The 20540-nt window shown below is 38.6% G+C and overlaps 2 protein-coding genes across 2 annotated transcripts; both read right to left on the reverse strand.

The window, feature by feature from the left end:
* Positions 1 to 866: 866 nt before the first annotated feature.
* LOC145089066 (putative F-box protein At1g67623) lies at positions 867 to 1461 on the reverse strand. The gene is made up of 3 exons (XM_079027562.1): positions 1322 to 1461; positions 1077 to 1233; positions 867 to 989 (listed from the first exon to the last, which is right to left on the reverse strand). Exons 1-3 carry the CDS (start codon positions 1459 to 1461, stop codon positions 867 to 869), a joined length of 420 nt encoding a protein of 139 aa, XP_078883688.1.
* A 6927-nt stretch (positions 1462 to 8388) lies between these two features.
* On the reverse strand, positions 8389 to 9185 carry LOC145089067 (putative F-box protein At1g67623). Its single transcript, XM_079027563.1, has 4 exons — positions 9139 to 9185; positions 8892 to 9048; positions 8578 to 8784; positions 8389 to 8439 (listed from the first exon to the last, which is right to left on the reverse strand). The coding sequence occupies exons 1-4, from the start codon at positions 9183 to 9185 to the stop codon at positions 8389 to 8391; spliced, it is 462 nt and encodes a 153-aa protein (XP_078883689.1).
* Positions 9186 to 20540: the final 11355 nt, after the last annotated feature.

A 20540-nucleotide genomic window follows, 5' to 3' on the forward strand; every position in this document is an offset into this window, starting at 1 on the left:
ACTCACTTGCCTTAACATTTAATTTTAGGGGCTTAACTTGACAACTTGGGAAAATGAGAAGGGTTTAAGAGACACACCTGAATTCAGGATGTTATAGAGTAGTTCAATTTCATAGATATTTAGCTATGAAAATTTGTTCCGGCAATAAAACTCGTGGAATCATCAAGTTCATTAATGTGGTAGCCCATGACCCATATGTCATCCAAGGGTATTATCATGACACTATAAGCAACCCATAATATAAACACTAAAGTAACATACACTAAATTAACATATATGTTAAAATTTGATAATTATAACACAACCATTTAATTTTACTAACATAATATAAAGTCTAATATGTATATATATTATAACTTGACCAAGTTAGGAATAGTAAGGTTTTTTTGACTTTCATTTTGCCACACGAATTTTCAAAATTTTACATTTTAGTCCCTTAATAACAACACGACATATTTACTAATCAAGTAAAAAAATCAACTAACTACTTATCAAGTAAATTACTATATATTCATATATCAAGTAACAACATCAAGTAACTACTTACCAAGTAAATTACTATTTATTAATATATCAACAAACTACTCATAAATGATCCCAAACTCCATAGAAAACCTAATTTAACAAGCATCCCACAAACAAATTTCATACCTAAACACCCATTTTTATCCTGCAATAAAAGCGTTTGAAACCCTAATCACAGACCTATGCATTACACAAGTTCTATGGAATCCATGGAAGTGTACATGTTTTCTCACGTCCCTATCTAAGTGGAAATGAACCTTAGAACAGGTTGCTCTAAGATTCCAAGTACCTTTTGTTTTTCGGTAAGCATTGTTCAACATGTCCAAAGCTTCCTGCTTCCTCTATCTACCTTCTGCCATCAGCATCATTCCCAGGACAAATGTTGAATCCAGATGTCCTAATGCAGACGCTTCTTCAAGCATCATTTTCCCTTCATGATCAGCTTCCAAGAAAAATAAATTACTCTAAAAAAACATTAAACACATAATTTCTAGTTAAAGTAATGCAAAACAAGAAACAAATTAATACTATGCATATATATAACAACGTACCAATCCATCCATGAACAAAATATTTGGGTTTCTCATATCTTTGCATTTGTTGACAACTGCATATTTCTCTTCAGTCCAACGACGAAATCGTAAACCCTCTACCTCCATATGTTTGTATATTTCTTCCGTTTTTACTGCCTCATTCAAGATTCTACAGCTGCAAAACAAAACAAAAATGTTGGCCCCTAACTGTAAGCACAAAAGAAATAAACACATGTAATAGAAGGAACGAAGACAAAACTTACACAATCTTCATCTTGAAAGTGTCGACTGCTGAAAAATTTCCCACCTCCACTATTATCTTCTCAATTACATACAATGGCATGTCAGTTAGCGATTTGCTTTGCTTTCTCGATTGAATCTTCGAACAAGTAGTTGCTTCCATAATATTATTGGCCGACTTAGTTAGCGATTATGTAAAATCGATTTTAGGGTATTTTGACTGTTGGAATTTTGAAATTGTGGTTGATTGCAAGCGACTGAAATAAGACTAAAGAATTGAAACAACGTGATTCGTTGGAAAATATTATGGCGCCTACAAGATGTTGACTATAAAAGGACCAAATTTCCCTCATACATACAATGGCTCATATGTGATTAGTAAGGGTAGTTTTGTCAAAAATCAGAATTTAAAAAAAATCAATATATTTTAAAACTCAACCGGCACAACCATGATTCATATGGAATCCATGGGTGTTACCATGACCCATATGTCATCCATGGGTGTTATCATGACCCGTATGTCATCCATGGGTGTTATCATGACCCATATGGAATCCATGGGTGTTACCACGACCCATATGTCATCTATGGGTGTTACCACGACCCATATGTCATCCATGGGTGTTACCACGAGCCATATGTCATCCATGGGTGTTATCATGACCCGTATGTCATCCATGGGTGTTATCATGTGTCACACCCCGGCCGTCGGCGGAAACACCGGGTAGTGTAACGTCATTTTTCGTATCACAGTTATATAACATACATTGAACAATACTTAAAGAAATACATACCTTTATTGATGATTTGAAAGTTACATTATTGTTTTTTCTAGTATTTATTACATAATATCCAACTATGACATACTTATTAAAGAACAGAAAGATACTAGTAAAACTTCTCCTATTCGAATACATACCTGTTTTTCAAGTTCCTGAAAACACATGCATTTTAAAATACGTCAACATAAAGTTGGTGAGTCCACAGGTTTTGACTCCATAAAATAATACATTTTTACACATTCAAAAGTATAGTTTTGAAAGTATCATTTTGACTCTCCAACATTAGGTATAATTGTATACTTATCAATTAAGTGTTATACCTAAACATTTCTTAATCTTAAGGTATAAGTAGGGGAAAACTTATACTTAACATTAATACTTGTATACGACAAGGTATAATGTTTCTAACAATTTGCTACCATGAGCCTGTAACCGCTGCTATGACATAATACCTCTGATAGAACAATACACTCATGATTTACCATGAGAACAAATACACTCATGATTTAACATGAGAAACAACACCGTACGCTTCATCGACGCCGGAATAATAACAAATAAAAGGATAGTTCATCACTTGTTTTTGGTTGACTGTAGCTAACAGTCACAAGTGGGGTGGTCAGCCCGTAATTATACACGACTTCCTCGCTCACACGGGATTAACGGTTACAGTTCAGAGGATTTCCGATAAGATCCCCAATCTTAGTTGATGAATACAATTACTCATGTAGACTTTGATGGCTTCCTATAATTCTAACAACAAAAGCATCTTCAAGTCTAAAACCTTAAGTTACTATACTTTGCTTTTAAACATTACTCCTAACTTCATAATATTTAGGCAGTATAACAGCTATATCTTGAAGTTAAAAACTAGGTTTTCTCTTGACCTAAAACCAATAATAACAACATATAACGTTTCTAGTTTTATCTCGACATAAAAATAACAATAACAACATATCCAGTTTTATCTTGACATAAAACTAATAATAACAACATATAACATATCTAGTTTTATCTTGACATAAAACTATTAATTGCAACATACTATATAACTTAACATATAAAACTTCCGAATATAACTTCAGAACTATATCGCACACAAAATATATATATAGAATCCTAAGTATAACTCAAGATCTACATTAATATACTACTATAACAATAACATGTTTACAACGTTACGATAGTTGTATATTTTCAGATACGAAATAACTATATCCCGATTATTATAACTATCTATGTTGATACTAATATACTATCATATAGACATAATAATAACATATATACAATGACTAGCATGCGTTTTCCCCCGAAACATTAGAAAGTGGGGCCGTGAAACTCACCTTAGTAACGTGATTCTATGTAATCTAAGCAGAAACGGTCAGCGTACGAGGTCGTCGGGGCTCGGGATGCAAGAGGGCTTCAGCAAATGAGAGAGGAGAAAGGAGATCAGGTGTAAGAATGGCTGGGGTCGATCTTGCTATTTATAGTAAGATTTTATGACACTCACATCGTGAGTGTCATAAGACTCACGTCGTGAGTCTGCCTGATTCACTCCGTAGACTTGCCATTTGCGTACCTAGCTTCGGAAGGTGGCCATGTGACTCCTCACGTCGTGAGTGTCATAAAGTTCACGTCATGAATTTTGGATCCTATCCTCTCGCAGCTTCTAGATTCCGAATTATGACAGAATGACTACTCACGTCGTGAGTGTCATAAAACTCACGTCGTGAATTAGCTAGTTTAGGGTTTTTAAAAACTAAATCTTCGGAAGGCCATAACTTTTGCATACGAACTCCGTTTTTGACGTTCTTTATATGCACGCGTAGGTATTTAGTAGTACTACAACTCTATTTTAGACTTAAATAGCTAATTATAAGTCTATTTTAAATTTCTCTTATTATAGAGATTTATAGTGTTCGGTTATCATAACTTCTTCATGCGAAGTCAGATTCAGACGTTCTCTATATTTTTGGAATCGTATGGACGTATACTTTGAGTTGTATCATAAAGAATGTTCATATTTGTATTAGACTTTATCATGAACTACATAACATTCTTACCACATTACTAGGTTAACATAATCATATTACATGATTGGCATAATCACATGTGATTGTCTATTGACCTATTTTGACTAGTGTTACATTCTCCCCCCGTTAGAACAATTTCGTCCCAAAATTTATCTTGTGGTTAGGGTTTTGTCAAGCAGTTGGGGGTATTCTTCTTTCATCTGATCTTCACGTTCCCAAGTAAATTTAGGTCCTCGCAAAGAGTTCCATCGACCTTTCACTATGGGAATACGACTTTGCTTTAATCTTTTGACTTCTCGATTCATGATCTTGACAGGTTCTTCTACAAAGTTGAGTTTGGTATTGACTTGTATCTCGTAGAGAGGTACCACAAGAGTGTCATCGGATATACATATTTTGAGATTTGATACATGAAAAACATCGTGTACATTACTTAGCTCTTGAGGCAACTTGAGTTGGTATGCGACATAATCAATTCTAGCTAGAATTTCAAAAGGTCTTATATACCGTGGGTTTAGTTTGCCTCGCTTACCGAATCGAATTACACCTTTCCAAGGAGAGACCTTCAACATTACTTTATCTCCAACTTGGAATTCTAAAGGCTTACGTCTTACGTCAGCATAACTCTTTTGACGATCACGTGCAGCCTTTAATCGATCCTTAATTTGCACAATCTTTTCAGTTGTCTCATGGATTATTTCTGGTCCAGTATGTAAGATATCGCTTGTATGCTCTCTGGCCATCTGCGTATCTCCAACTTCTGCCCAACATACTGGGGAACGACATTTTCGTCCATAAAGAGCCTCAAGCGGTGGAACCTTGATGCTGGTGTGATGACTATTGCTGTAGGAAAACTCAATTAATGGTAAATGAGTATCCCACACATTTCCAAAGTCTATTACACAGGCTCAGAGCATATCTTCTAAAGTCTGAATGGTTCTCTCACTCTGACCATTAGTCTGTGGATGGTAAGTTGTACTCATGTCTAGACGTGTTCCTAAGGATTTTTGTAGAGATTGCCAAAATCGTGAAGTGAATCTACTATCTCAGTCAGAAATAATAGAACTTGGAACTCCATGCAATCTAACAATTTCCTTAAGATAAACTCTAGTCAACTTCTCCATCTTGTCATTCTCCTTAATTGGTAAGAAATGGGCAGACTTAGTCAACCTATCGACTATTACCCAAATAGTGTCGAACCCGCTAGGAGTTTTGGGTAACTTAGTGATGAAGTCCATTAAAATCTGCTCCCATTTCCATTCAGGTATTTCCGATTGTTGAAGTAAACCTGAAGGCTTTTGATGTTCTGCCTTTACTGTAGAAAAAGTCAAACATTTGCTCACATAAGTAGCAATTTATGCCTTCATGTTTGGCCACCAATAATGTACTTTTATGTCTAAGTACATTCTGTCAGAGCCTAGATGTATGGAATATCTGGACTTGTGGGCCTCTTCTAAGACCAAGTCCCTGACTCCACCGAACTTAGGCGTCCAAATTCGGTTCATAAAGTGTCGCATTCCATCATCTTTTTGTATAAGTTGCTTTTTCCATTCCTTGCAAGGCTTCGTTCTTGATGTTATCTTCTTTTAGAGCCTCAAGTTGAGCTTCTCTAATTTGTGCGGAAAGGTTAGAATGGATAGTTATGGTTAATGCTCATACCCGTCGGGGTTTAATATATTCTTTCCGGCTCAAGGCATCTGCTACCACGTTTGCCTTTCCGGGATGATAACGAATCTCACATTCGTAATCATTCAACAATTCGACCCATCTTCGCTGTCTCATATTAAGATCTTTTTGGTCGAAAATGTGCTCGAGACTCTTGTGGTCGGTAACAATAGTAAAATTAGTACCGTATAGGTAATGTCTCCAGATTTTTAGTGCAAAAACTACAACTCCCAATTCAAGATCATGGGTAGTGTAATTATTCTCATGCACCTTAATTTGTCGTGATGCGTAGGCGATAACTTTTCCTCTTTGCATCAACACACATCCCAATCCTTGATTTGATGTGTCGCAGTATACAACGAAATCTTATGTCCCCCCTGGAAGGGATATGATTGGTGCACTACACAACATTTGCTTTAGTTTCTGAAAAGCAACTTCTTGTTTGTCTTCCCAGTTGAACTTCGTATCCTTCTGGGTTAGTGTTGTAAGCGGCTTGGCTATTTTGGAGAAATTCTCTATGAATCTATGGTAATAGCCAGCAAGTCCTAGGAATTGACGCACCTCTGTTGGCGTCTTTGGTGCTTCCCAATTCCTGATTGCTTCAACTTTGGATGGGTCAACATGAATTCCTTCATTGCTAACTACATGACCTAAAAATTGTACTTCTCTAATCCAAAACTCACATTTGGAGAATTTAGCGTACAACTTTTCGTTTCTTAGTAGTTCTAAGATTATTTGCAGGTGTTGACCATGTTTTTCCTTGGTTCGTGAATATATCAATATATCATCGATAAATACGATCACAAATTTATCCAAGTATGGTTTGCAAACGCGATTCATGAGATCCATGAATACTGCTGGGGCGTTGGTTAATCCAAAAGACATAACTAAGAACTCATAATGACCATAACGAGTTCTAAATGCTGTTTTTGGAATGCCGTCCTCTTGTACCCTAAGTTGATGGTATCCTGATCTAAGATCTATCTTTGAGTAGTAGCTAGATCCTTGCAGTTGATCGAATAAATCATCAATTCTTGGAAGCGGATAACGATTTTTGATTGTTAGCTTGTTCAACTCCCGATAATCAATACACATTCGAAAGGATCCGTCCTTCTTCTTGACAAACAAGATTGGTTCTCCCCAAGGTGAAAAACTTGGTTTGATAGCCTTTGTCAAGAAGTTCTTGTAGTTGGCTAGATAATTCTTGCATTTCGGATGGAGGCAACCGATAAGGAGATTTCGCTACTGGTGCTACTCCTGGAATTAAGTCGATTCGAAACTCAACTTGTCGGATGGGAGGTATTCCAGGTAGATCTTCAGGAAACACATCAGGGAAATCACATACTTGAGGTATGTCCTTGATTTCGTTTATCTTTCTTCTCTTATCTACAATGTGGGCTAAGAATGCGCTAGATTTCTTATGTAGATATTTCTGGGTCTTTGTATAAGAAATGACTTTGAGGTTCTTCCCAAATTTATCACCATAGATAATCAGGGCTTCGCCGTTTGGTAAGGGTAGTCGTATGGCTTTCTCGTGACATAAAATTTTGGCGTGGTGTGAAGATAACCAATCCATGCCAATTATGACATCAAAACTACCGATAGGCATTGGCATGAGGTTGACGTGAAAAAAGTAGTTATTAAGAGTTAACAGACAATTTTGTAGGATTTTATATGTTTTCTCAAATTTCCCATTAGCGATTTCTACTTCGTAGATTTCTTTTAATTTGCTAGACTTATGACTTAACAATTTTCTAAATGTCGGAGTTATAAAACTTCGATATGCTCTAGAGTCGACGAGTATGCTAGCGTATAAATTATTTATGAGAAACGTACCAGATACAACTGAAGGGTCCTAGATAGCATCTCCGCTTTTGATGACAAACACCCTACCACGTCCTATGCCTCCTTAACTCCTTAACTTTGGACATTCTTTCTTGATATGTGCACCTTCTCCACATCATAACACTTTCTTTCTTCACCACGACCTGTTCCAGTATTTGTTTGTTGATTGACTGTTGCAGGTGTTGTGCTCCTGCAATAACTAGCAGTGTGCCCCTTCTTTTTGCATTTCGTGAAAACAAAACAGTCACCTAGGTGATGACGGTTGCAGTGGTTGAACCATGCATACTTTGGTTGAGTAGGTACTGCTGTTGTGGCTGCGTAGTTGGTTGCCACTTCTTGTCTTTTCTCAGATGATTGTTTGGGATTCTTCTTATTAAACTTGTGCTTGTGTGTTCTAGCTTTGGGAGACTCAGCCTTTGATACCACTTCTATTCCTTGGATCTCTGTGAGGGTTAGCTGATGAGCTATCCTCTTGGTGCTGTCATAAGTCGTAGGCTTTGATGCGATCACCATGCCTTTGAAAGTCCAACATATTATCAACCATTTATATTTGTAAGAAATATACAAAACAGAATACATTTATGTATTGATATTAAACCAAATTACCAAATCCAAAATAGAATACATTTATGTATTGATATTAAACCAAATTACAAATTAATATATATTAATATTTAATCAAATTACAAGTATGTATTCACATTACACCAAAATACATATATAATATGCATCACTAATTTTATAAATCAAACAACCATCATATAACTACTCTAAACTAATGTCAAACATCTTAGCAAACTCAACCAAACATGCATCCTACAAACAAATATCACAATGAAACAACCAAATGTATTGATGCATAAAAGCTTTTCCATAACTGCTCACAAAAGGATGCTTTGCACAACTTTTATGTAAGCCATAGAATTGTATATGCTTTGATCTCCTTCCCCTTACCAAGTGGCTTCGAACCTTGTAACAAGTTTGTCTCAGATTCCAACATCTTCTTGTATTAATGTAAGCATTATTCAACATGATTAGAGCTTCTTGCTTCCTTTCACTGCCTTCGGCCATCAATAACATTCCCAGAACGAAGATAGCATCCAACTGTCCCTTATCGGTTGCATATTGAAGCAACTGTTTCCCTGCGTCATCTTCTCCTAACTAAAAATACTTTTCTTGACATACAACAAGTAATCATACAACTTTAATAATAAAAATATAGAAAACAAATTGCATTCGTAATTATCCGTGTGCATAAAAAAGAGTACCATTCCATAGTTGAAGAGTATGTATGGGTTGTTCAACTTTCTGCATCTGCGTAAGACTTCATACATATCAGCACTAAATGGACGAAACCTTAATCTCTTTTTATCCATGGTTTGATATATTGTGTCTAATGTTGCAGAATCTCTAAAGAGTTTGCAACTATAATTCACAAATCAACAAAATTCATCTATTAAACACTAAATTAACTATGTATACAAATATAATAGAAGTATTGTACACTATACTTACACTAACTGGCACTTAAAAGCATCGATTGGTGATTTTCCCCCAACCATAGTTACTATTTTTTCGATCATTTACGATGGCAAAATAGTGATCCTTGTTCCTTGTTGTCTTGTTCGCATTCTTTCTGATGAACAACTCGCTGCCATTATGTTTAACTGCTTCGAGTGTAATTCAAATTATGTAACAACAATGATTTTAGGGTTTATTGATCAACGTGCCAAAAGTTTGATGGTTGGGAATGGATTGTAGTTGATCTATCGCCGATAAACTGAAATGATGAGATGACACTGACTCCAATTTATGGCGCCTAAGTGTTTAGACTATGTATTGTCATAATTTCCATTAAACGTACAACGGTTAATACATAAATGGTTAGGGTATTTTTGTCAATACCTACAGGCATTTTTGTAAAAATAAATTATTCAAAAAATATAGTAACTTTTTATGGGTATATGTGGAACTTTGGCAATTTAAATGAAAAACCAAATTTAAATAAAATTATTGACGGAAGTAGGATTCGAACCTACGACTTCGGGAATGAAGTAAGACGCGTCTTCCAGCTAAACTAAAGTAACTTCCGATTCTTCAAATTGAATAACCTTATTTTCATTAATATGGCAGCCCATATGTCATCCATGTTGGATTAGTGCCTAAGTCCATAACTATATTTGGTATGTACTTGACCCGATTGTAGCATGGTCCTTTTGGTTGCCTTCACACTGGTGACTAGACAAGATGACTATTGAGGAGAGAGGCTGATTTATTGTTAAGAATAATCAATTGGGTTATAAATATGATTTGTTAATATATTATATGAATAATATATTAATTTGGAATCATATATTAATTGGTATTTAATCATAAATTAATTTGGAATTAATTTTGGAATTAAAGGAACTAATTAAAAGTGTAGGGGTTGTTTTGTAAATATTTGATAGTTGAGATTTTGGGCCAATGGATCACCTTATTAGGCAAGGGGCGAAAATCCTAGAAGGCTCTAGGAGTTTTCGTCCAAGGCTAAAGGATAAGAGGTCCATGGACTTGCTTAGGCCCTAAGCTAAGGGATTAGGGTTTCCATCCTAAAACCCTAGTTGGCCTCAAGTATAAATAGACCCCTAAGGCACTAGAATTCGGCACCCCTTGGAGAAACCCTAGTAGAGCCGAATTTTGGAGCTTGTTACCCTTCATCCTCTCTCTCATACTCATCCTCTCACTCAAGTGTGTTTGTGAGCCATTAGAGGTACTACACTTGTGGTACTTGATCTCAAGAGCTAAGGGAATTCAGGGGACTAGTTGTTATTACTATATAGCAACAAAAGGTATGTAGTCTATTCTTTTTGTGAATTTTGAAAATAATAGATGCATGCTAGGTTTCTTTTTGTGTTCATAAAGTTGTATGTCTAATAGTGAAAACATAGATCCAATTAGGGTTGCATGCACACATAGGATTGTTTGTATAAAACTCATCAGTGGTATTAGAGCCTTTGGTTTTTATTTTTAATTGGATTTGATACAAGAGTATGAACATGAAAAATTAGGGTTTATGGCTAATAAACCCTTCGAAATTAGGGTTCCAAAACCCTAGTTTTCGATTTTGTTAGGGTTTCTTAAACCCTTTTTCCTTTGGCATCAAAATTTCGAAATTAGGGTTGTCTAAACCTAGGGTTTTCAAAAATGCCTTATCCCCAAGATAAGATTCCCAAATTTTAGGGATTAGGATAATGCCATCTTTTGTAATTATCCCTTTAATTGTTTAAGTAGATAATTAAAGATCTTTGAATTATCCCATCCTAATTTTTCTAATTTTAGGGATAAAGGGATTAGGTTAAATTAATTGTTTAATTTAATGGATAATCCTCCAAGATTTAATAATTTAAATTAATTGTTTAATTTTGGATAATTATTAAATCAAAGTTTTAATATTTAAGATTTTAAAACTAAAAGGTTTTAATTTTTGAAAAATTTTAAATTTGATTAAAACCCTATTATTTTGAAATGTTTAACATACACCCTTATACTATTATAATATTATAAGATTAATAATTATATATATATATATATATATATATATATATATATATATATATATATGTATGTATAAGATTAAGCTAGTCTTATCGTTAGTAGGCCTCATTCACGAAGCCGATCAATAAGGGGGGTATAAGGTTGCTGTGTATAAAATGAGAGTTTAATGGGTGTCCACTCTCACCCACCTCTTCCTTGATTGGTGGAGGGTCGTTAGCCAAACGGGTATGATAGGGCAACTAATTCCTTATTAAAAGTATTATGATTGATAAAGTAACTAAATGTTTTTTTATAAAATTCCCAATTTTAGTTACTTCAGGAAAAATATGAAAATGATGCTATTCCATGAAATTACACTTTGTACCCTTGTCAAGTAGTTAGTGGAGCGTGCATGGATAACCGGCACACTAATATGGACTAGAAAATGTGGCAAAGGGTGACTCGATGTTTGTCATAGATCAATGGAGTGCGTGTGGCTAACCGACACATTGATTAGGTGGCTATAACATTGAGGGCGTACATTTGCATGATTATTCACACCTTGTTTGTGATCCTCGGTATCCCAGTCACAAACTTGAAGAGCATATCGAGATTTAAACATGCCGTTGAAACGTTCAATGAGTCTCAAGAGATATAGGAGTTTTCAATACATTTAAAACTTAATTTCCTTTTCGTTTTTCATGGTGGAAATTAGTGAATCGTCATTCACTTACCTTCAAATTATTTGCTTTTTAGATTATGGCATCCCGCTTCTGAATTGCAAATAATGTTATTGGATCCTAGCCGTAGTTTCTCATTTGGGTGTTTAATTGGGGATTCTTATCTAATCAAATTTTATCTGTTTTCTTTTTCAGACGTCTAACTCAAACAACGCTTCTGGCTTGAAGTCTTCCGGCTCATTCTCACTCATGAATTTGTGAAGGGTAATTTTCAATGGGTCTAATTTCAATGATTGGACCCACAACATTCGAATGGTTACCCGCTATGAGGACAAGGAGTATGTCCTCAACAAGGAGCTGAAAGACGTAAATGTCAACACTGCTACTCCCAAGGAGATTGTTGCCTTTGAGGCTCATGAGCGCAATGCTATGAAAGTCCATTGCATCATGCTCGCGACTATGACTGCCGAACTCCAAAAGTCCTACGAGGACTACTACCCTACGAGATGCATCAGGATTTACTAGACAGGTACTACCAAAGTGCCAATAGGAAAGGTACGAGATCATCACTTCAATGATCACTACTAAGATGTGGGACGGAGAGTCCGTCACGACCCACCTACAGAAACTGCAGAGATATGTCGACCGCCTGCTGAAGTTAAATGTTAACTTCAATGAGGAGCTGGTGATTGATATCATTCTTCACTCCTTAACTCCTTGTTACAACCAGCTCCACATGACCTACCATATGAACAAGGATGAGGTCACTTTGAGCAAGTTTCAAGGCCTGGTGAGGATTGTTGAGAGCAACCTCAAAGACAAATCAGTTGCATCAACTCCTACTGTTGCTTCCCCTGTCTTGTCTATTAGGAAAGGGAAGGGTAAGAAGAGGAAGACTCCTTCTAAGATCCACCACAAGGGAAAGTCCCAAGATGGAACCTCTTCTAGTGGAACCAACGCTGGTCCCGATGCACCCTCCTCCAACCCGAAGGATGCAGAGTGCTACTGTTGCCACGAGAAAGGGCATTGGAAACGAAGTTGCCAAAAGTACTTGCAAGATATCAAGCATGGAAAGATCAAGCCATCCTTCGCAGGTACTTATACTATTCAATCTAATAACTCATCACATGCTATTTCTTGGGTTCTTGATACAGGATGTGGTTTTCACATTTGTTCTAATTTGCAGGGCCTAAGAAGAAGTAAGGATGTGGAGCATGGGAAGATAAACTTGATCATGGGGAACAGAATAGCGTCACCTGTCACCAAGATTGGAGTTTACTCTTTAGTGCTTAGTAGTGGGTTAGGACTAGATTTGAATAATTGTTGATATTCATCAGAAATGGCAAGAAACATCATTTATTTTCATTGTTTATATAAACAAGGTTTTAGATTTTCGTTTGATAATGAAAAGGGTTCTATTAATGCTTTCTTTAATGGTGTTTTCTATTTTGAAGCATTATCTTGTAATGGAATATATGAAACTATGATGTTTTACACAATTTAGGAAATGATGTGTTGCATATCGACTCTTCCACTAGTTTGGACAAAGCATGCTTGTGGCATTGTCGTCTTGGACATGTCAACAAGAAGCGCATAGCCCAACTCAAAAAGGATGGAGTGTTGGAGTCATTCGACCTTAGGGACGATGACGTGTGCGAGTCTTTTTTACATGGAAAGATGACCTAGTCACCCTTCACTGGTACTTGTGAAAGGGGTGAGGGTTTATTGGATCTCATACACACCGATGTGTGTGGGCCCTTTAGATCCACCACAAGGGGTGCGATCTGCTTCTATGTGACTTTCACCGATGATTATAGCAAATATGGGTATATCTACTTAATCAAGCACAAGTCAGAAAACTTTAAAAAGTTCAAAGAGTTTAAGCAAGAAGTGGAGAATCAGCTGGGCAGGAAAATTAAGATGCTCCGATTTGATCGAGGTGGTGAGTGCCTTAGTCTTGAATTCCACGACTAACTCAAGGAATTCAGAATTTTTTCACAATTAACGCCACCTAGGACACCGCGGTTGAATGATGTGACTGAGAGGCATAATTGAACCTTGTTGGACATGGTTTGTTCCATGATGAGTCATGCTTCGTTACCTATCTCATTTTGGGGGTATGCCTTAGAGACTGCCACCCATATCCTTAACTTAGTCCCTACAAAGAAGGTTGCCAAAACACCTCACGGGATATGGACAGGGAAAGCTCCCTTGTTGGAACATATCAAGGTTTGGGGTTGCGAGGCTTTCATAAGATGAGAGACTCACGACAAACTTGAACCTCGTAGTGAGCGGTGTATTTTCATCGGCTATCCATAGAAATCCTTTGGATATCTCTTCTATAGACCGAGTGAAAATGTTGTCTTTGTTGCGAGGAGAGGGGTTTTCCGAGAGCGAGAACTCATAAGCCAAGGGGATAGTGGGAGGCAAATTGATCTTGAAGAGCTTCAAGAATCAAGCGATGAAGGAACCTCTAACACTAGCGCTTAACCGGAGGAGGAAACTCCGGTTGAACCAATTAACGAGTCCTTACCTCTTAGACGTTCCAGTAGAGTTAGTGTTTCACTTGTGTTGTATGGTTTTCATATAACAAGTGAGGGTGATACGTTTATTAGTGATAGTGCACTAGTAAATTTGGATGAACCTAACAGCTACAAGGAATCCATGGCAGGCCCAAAGTCTGTGAAGTGGAAAGAGGTTATGGACAGCGAGATTCAGTCCATGTATGAAAACCATGTTTGAAATTTGGTTGACAATGTACCGGGTCGTAAGACGGTCGAGTGCAAATGGATCTTCAAGAAAAAGACCGACATGGATGGGAAAGTACACACTTATAAGGTGCGATTGGTTGCGAATGGATTTACTCAAACTCTCGGAGTTGACTATGATGAGACCTTCTCGCCAGTTGCGAAGATAAAGTCTATTAGGGTTATGCTAGCCATAGTTGCGTTTCATGATTATGAAATATGGCTGATGGATGTTAAAACCACTTTCCTTAATGGGAAGTTGGCTGAGGATGTTTACATAAGTCATCCAGAGCGTTTTGTTAATGCAAAGCATCCTAATAGAGTGTTTAAGCTTGAGAAATCCATTTATGGATTGAAACAAGCATCTTGCAGATGGAATCTTTGTTTCGACGAGAAAGTCAAAGAGTTTGGTTTCTTGCGAAGCGAGGACGAGTCCTGCGTATATGTCAAAGCTAGTGGGAGTATAGTTAGCTTTCTTGTTTTGTATGTCGATGACATACTACTCATAGGAAATGACGTTCCAACCTTGCAGGAGGTTAAGTCTTGGCTTGGGAAGTGCTTTGCTATGAAGGACCTCGGAGAAGCTGCCTATATTCTTGGGTTAAGGATTGTGAGAAACAGGAGTAAAAGACTAATAGGACTTACTCAAAGTACTTACTTGGATAAAGTACTAAAGCTTTTTAGTATGGAGAATTCCATGAAAAGGGAGTTACTGATCCAAAGTAATGCAAAGTTGAGTAAGACTCAAAGCTCGAGTACCGAAGCCGAGATAGCAGAGATGAGCCGAGTACCTTATGCTTACACAATTGTATGCTATGACTTGTACTCGCCCTGATGTGGCCTTTGCTTTGAACATGGTCAGTAGATATCAAGGGAACCCTGGCAGAGAACATTGGACCGCATTCAAGAATATTCTTAAGTACCTTCGGAGGACCAAGGAATGGTTTCTTATCCTCGGTGGGAGTGATGACTTAATGGTGTGAGGGTATAATGACGCCAGTTTTTAGACCGACCGAGACAACTTCTGCTCTCATTCGGGCTGGGACATTACCCTTAAAGGAGGAGAAGTGACTTGGAAAAGTTCCAAGAAGGAGACCGTTGCTGATTCAACATGCGAATCAGAGTACATAGCAGTGAGTGAAGCGTCAAAGGAGGCGATATGGTTGAAGAACTTCATCGGAGACCTTGGAGTTGTGCCAGCCATAAAGGAGCCTATGGATATTTTCTCCAATAATGAAGGAGCAATTACCTTGACCAAGGGATCGAGGGATCATGGCAGATTCAGACATATCGACAGGTAATATCACTTTATTAGACATCGGGTAGAAGAGGGACTCCTCATAGTGAATAGGGTATCGTCAGAGGATAACCCAACATATCCCCTTACGAAGGGACTGAGTAGGGTTAAGCACTTGCAGCACGCTAGGAGCATTGTGCAGAAGGACGATATAAGTTTTAGTGATTAGATAGTTTTTGAAATATGTAATAGATAAATAGTAATTAACATTTGATGATTAAATAAAGGAGTATTATTTATGAGTAAAGTTACTATCTTGTGTTAATTATTTACCTATTGTTTCACTTTGCATTTTTGATTTCCTGAATAATAAGATTATTCGAACAGTCCACAGTCGCTAATACTTTGGAAGTAGGTATGAAAGAAGACTATAATGAATTGGCTTGTAGATTGTCTAAAGTGTATTAGACATAGCAAAAAGTTTGCTACAACGTTCATGAGTACTTATGAAATAAGATTTGAGTATTGGATTAAACCCGCGCTCACTTGAATCACTTCATGGAATAAATCACGAGTAATAGTGAGACGATAATTTCATATAGTCTTTAAACCTAGATATATGGTTTATTGTTTGCAAGTTGGTTGTGCATTGACAATGCATAAACGCATCAACAACTTGATGTTATAAAACAGATTGTTGTGTATGATTTGATGAGTAAATAGTAAATGCATATAAGACGAAGTTTATCTATTCCTTTTATCCTACGAGGTTAAAAGCGATATCTTGGGCCCCTCGATGATTTGGTTTGACTTATTTGTCGGGACCAGAAAGGACTAAGTTTGTAACGACCAAAAATTTCAACCAATTTAAAACATTTTATTTCATTCAAAAACCATTAAGTTCATACATCTTGTTTTCAAAATAGTTCAACCATCAGAGTATTTCCCAGAACCATATCATAAGAGCATAAAACATGAGGAGCGGTATGATCATGCCTACGTCTTGCCACGATCTCCTGAAGCACCTGAAACAATAAACCACAACTGTAAGCCCGAAAGCTTAGTGAGTTCCCCCAAAGTACCCATACACATATAAACATACACATACAACAAAGAAGAACATACTATGGGTCCAATCAACCTTCCGGTTGGAATACCCCTGGCCCTCAACCATCGGGTTGGAATGCCTACATACTACGAGCCCAATCATCCTACCAGGATTGAATACTCTCGGCCTACAACCATCGGGTTGGAATGCCCATACACCTATACGTACAACAATAACTACTATGGGTCCAATCATCTCGCAAGATGGAATACCCAAGGCCCCTCAACCAGCGGGTTGGAATGCCAACATACTATGAGTCCAATCATCCTACCGGGATGGAATACTCATGGCCCACCACCATCGGGTTGGAATGCCCCACCTTCTATACATACAACAACAACTACTACTATGGGTCCAATATTCCCTCAGGATGGAATACCCCAGGCCCCTCAACCATTGGGTTGGAATGCCCATACACCTATACGTACAACAATAACTACTATGGGTCCAATCATCTCGCAAGATGGAATACCCCAGGCCCCTCAACCATAGGGTTGGAATGCCAACATACTATGAGTCCAATCATCCTACCGGGATGGAATACTCCTGGCCCACCACCATCGGGTTGGAATGCCCCACCTTCTATACATACAACAACAACTACTACTATGGGTCCAATATTCCCTCAGGATGGAATACCCCAGGCCCCTCAACCATCGGGTTGGAATGCCAACCTACTATGAGTCCAATCATCCTACCGAGATGGAGTACTCCTGGCCCACAACCATCGGGTTGGGAATGCCCCACACTAGCAAACATGCACACATAACAGGCAACCACATAATACTCTACAGAACCAACATACTAGGGACCTATCATCCTACTGGGATGGAATACCCTCTGCTACAGCTCCACATCCATAACCCGCAGGCAACCTCCTACTAGCATACATAAGGCATGACCAACTACAAGTCTATAAATAACCACTACCCAACTACCAGGGCGTTGATCCAACAGAGCTAGCCATCACTTAACTATCTATTCCTCTAGGATACTAAGCTAACAAGGCATATCCTCATATCATTATCCTATTTACATGGATACTAGCAAGCATATCATCACATAACATAACAAGCTCTAAACAACAATTCAAAGGACCGGCCTTGGTGCCTTAGACCCTTGAGTACAATTAGGATAACTCACCTGAAATGAAGAACCGAACCACGGAAGCACACACCCGAAGCACTGCTCCAAACTCCAACACCTATTGTCATTAATGGACATTTAACATAAATAACCAAATACCATAACACCCTTGAAGGTCAAAGTCAAAGTCCAGGCCAAAGTCAACTTCCTGACTAACTCTACTCACCGAGTCAACCCGTTGACTCGTCGAGTCCTTATACTCTTAAACTCTTAGAACACAACTCAGCTCGCCGAGTCACCCCAAGACTCCTCGAGTCTAACGATCTCCAAGTCCCATCCTGCTCAACTCACAGAGTCACCCCTCGACTCACTGATTCGAGGCTTTAACCAGAAGAGGTTAGGGTTCCACGACCAGACTCGCCGAGTCCAAGAACAGACTCGCCAAGTCCAAGGCAATCTTCAACAGACTCGCCGAGTTATTGTTCCAACTCGTCGAGTCCATGCTCATGTTCATACAACTCGTCGAGTACACCCATGCGACTCGCCAAGTCTTTCTAGTTCTTAATCCATACAGTGGCTTTTCGAGCCATGCAGGGGCTCCAATCCATAGATACACTCTTCTACAGTCTAACCCTCACATAAAGTGGCAAACTTTAAGTGAACCCAAGGAGATATAAGCCCAAAGCACTCTAGGGATAGGGTTTATGACAAAGGGGCTTCACCAACAACTCTTAGATAGAAGCTTTATGACATTTTGGACCATGAAAAGCCTAGATCTGAATTAGCAACCTCAGATCTAAGCCTCTAACTCGAAATAGGTCTCAATCATACCAAAAATGCCCCAAATCTCAATTGATAATAGATCTAGATGAAAAGAGACCAAGCAACAAATTATTACCTCCAATATAAGCTCCAACTGAAGTAGATCCCGGATCTACACCACTCCTTTGCAGCAAGCCTCTTGATCCTCAAGCCCCTTTCCACCAAAATCACTTATCTAGGCTCCAAATTGCTTCCAAAGGCTCTCACTCATGATTTAGGGTTTTTGGATCTCAAAAGGGTAGGAAAGAGGCTGAGGGTGGGTTATAATGTGCTTTATATAGGGTACAACCCTCGGAATTAGGGTTTTCTCTCTTCAGCACCAACTCGTCGAGTCCAAGCCGAAGACTCGGTGAGTTGGCCACTTAAAGCCGCGACAAATCCCGCTCCGACTGGGCGAGTAAGCATGCCTACTCGTCGAGTCCCTTTCCTTAATTTACACTTTAAGTCCTTCAATAGAACCTCCGTAATTTGGGGTGTTACAACTCTCCTCCACTTAAATTAGGCTTCGTCCTTGAAGCCTACTGTAGTATACGCTTCAGAACAAACCGCTTGCACCGTAGATTCCGATTTCTCAAACAACTCATGCTCTTACAAACCCTACTTCTGCATTTCTTTTAGAATGGCTTATTCTCACGTGGCATCCTTGCCACTACTCCAAGCCAACCATCGGCCTTTCAACTCCATAGCACCACATATTAACCACGTATCACCCGATGATACCATCCCTTCAAATCAGGAACACCTTCGCGCCCTACGAACTCTAGATACCACAAACACCCACTGAGCTCTGTTAAGACACTAATCCATTTTCCTTCGCCCAAGAGTGGCGATAACCATGATTTCCCCTCTAATTCTATACCTTTCGCGCTGACAGGATGCTGCATCCTTCAGCTCCCATAACCCATCAACCAAACATATCGCGAACCACTCGTACCTGGCCTAATCAGCCTCGGGTTGGAATACCAGGAACGCCTATAACGGGTCCAGTCATCCCTAGGATGGTATACCCTCTCACCCTCATGTATGTTTGGTCCAATCAACCCTCGGGTTGGAATACTAAACACACCAAGTCCAATCAATCATAGGGTCCAGTCATCCTCATGATGGAATACCCCAGATTGGAATACCTCCACATACATAACTCAACCTACAACCATACTCGGGACCAAGGACCTTGTCCTTGTGTCACCCTCGAACCCTTCAGTTTGCCACAACTAAGTGTAACCCACTCATACCTCCCTATCACGATCTCTAGGTCATTGACCTCCGACTGTAACATCCTTATACAGTCCTCATCACTGGTCCAGACTGCTCCCGAGTCTGTTAACCTGCTATCTCACTTTCCTCTGTCCAAATCTCCCATCTGGAACCACTATTCCCTTCCTCTTCCAAGGAGACTGAAAACATGCCTACGTATCATCCAACATTGCCATAGTGACCGAACCTCACTATACATCACCCCTTAACGGTGCTCACCGCTATCTCATAACATGCATACATACTCAGAGATTGGTCGCATAACCAGCAACCCATACATAGCGTGCTGCATTTCCTCGACATCTCCACCATTCGGGGACAACCCCACTGGCCGCTATCACATAACAACATCCTCCCTACTGGTTTAAAGATTCACGACACATGCAAAGCCCTTACTATAACTGAACCGCCTCATTGCACCACTCCAATAACCAACATTCAAAGTGCGTCAGGCAACCTTCTAC

This window comes from Lactuca serriola, chromosome 2 (genome assembly GCF_051521515.1).
Source record: "Lactuca serriola cultivar US96UC23 chromosome 2, Lser_US96UC23_V15, whole genome shotgun sequence".
NCBI classification, from domain to species: domain Eukaryota; kingdom Viridiplantae; phylum Streptophyta; class Magnoliopsida; order Asterales; family Asteraceae; genus Lactuca; species Lactuca serriola.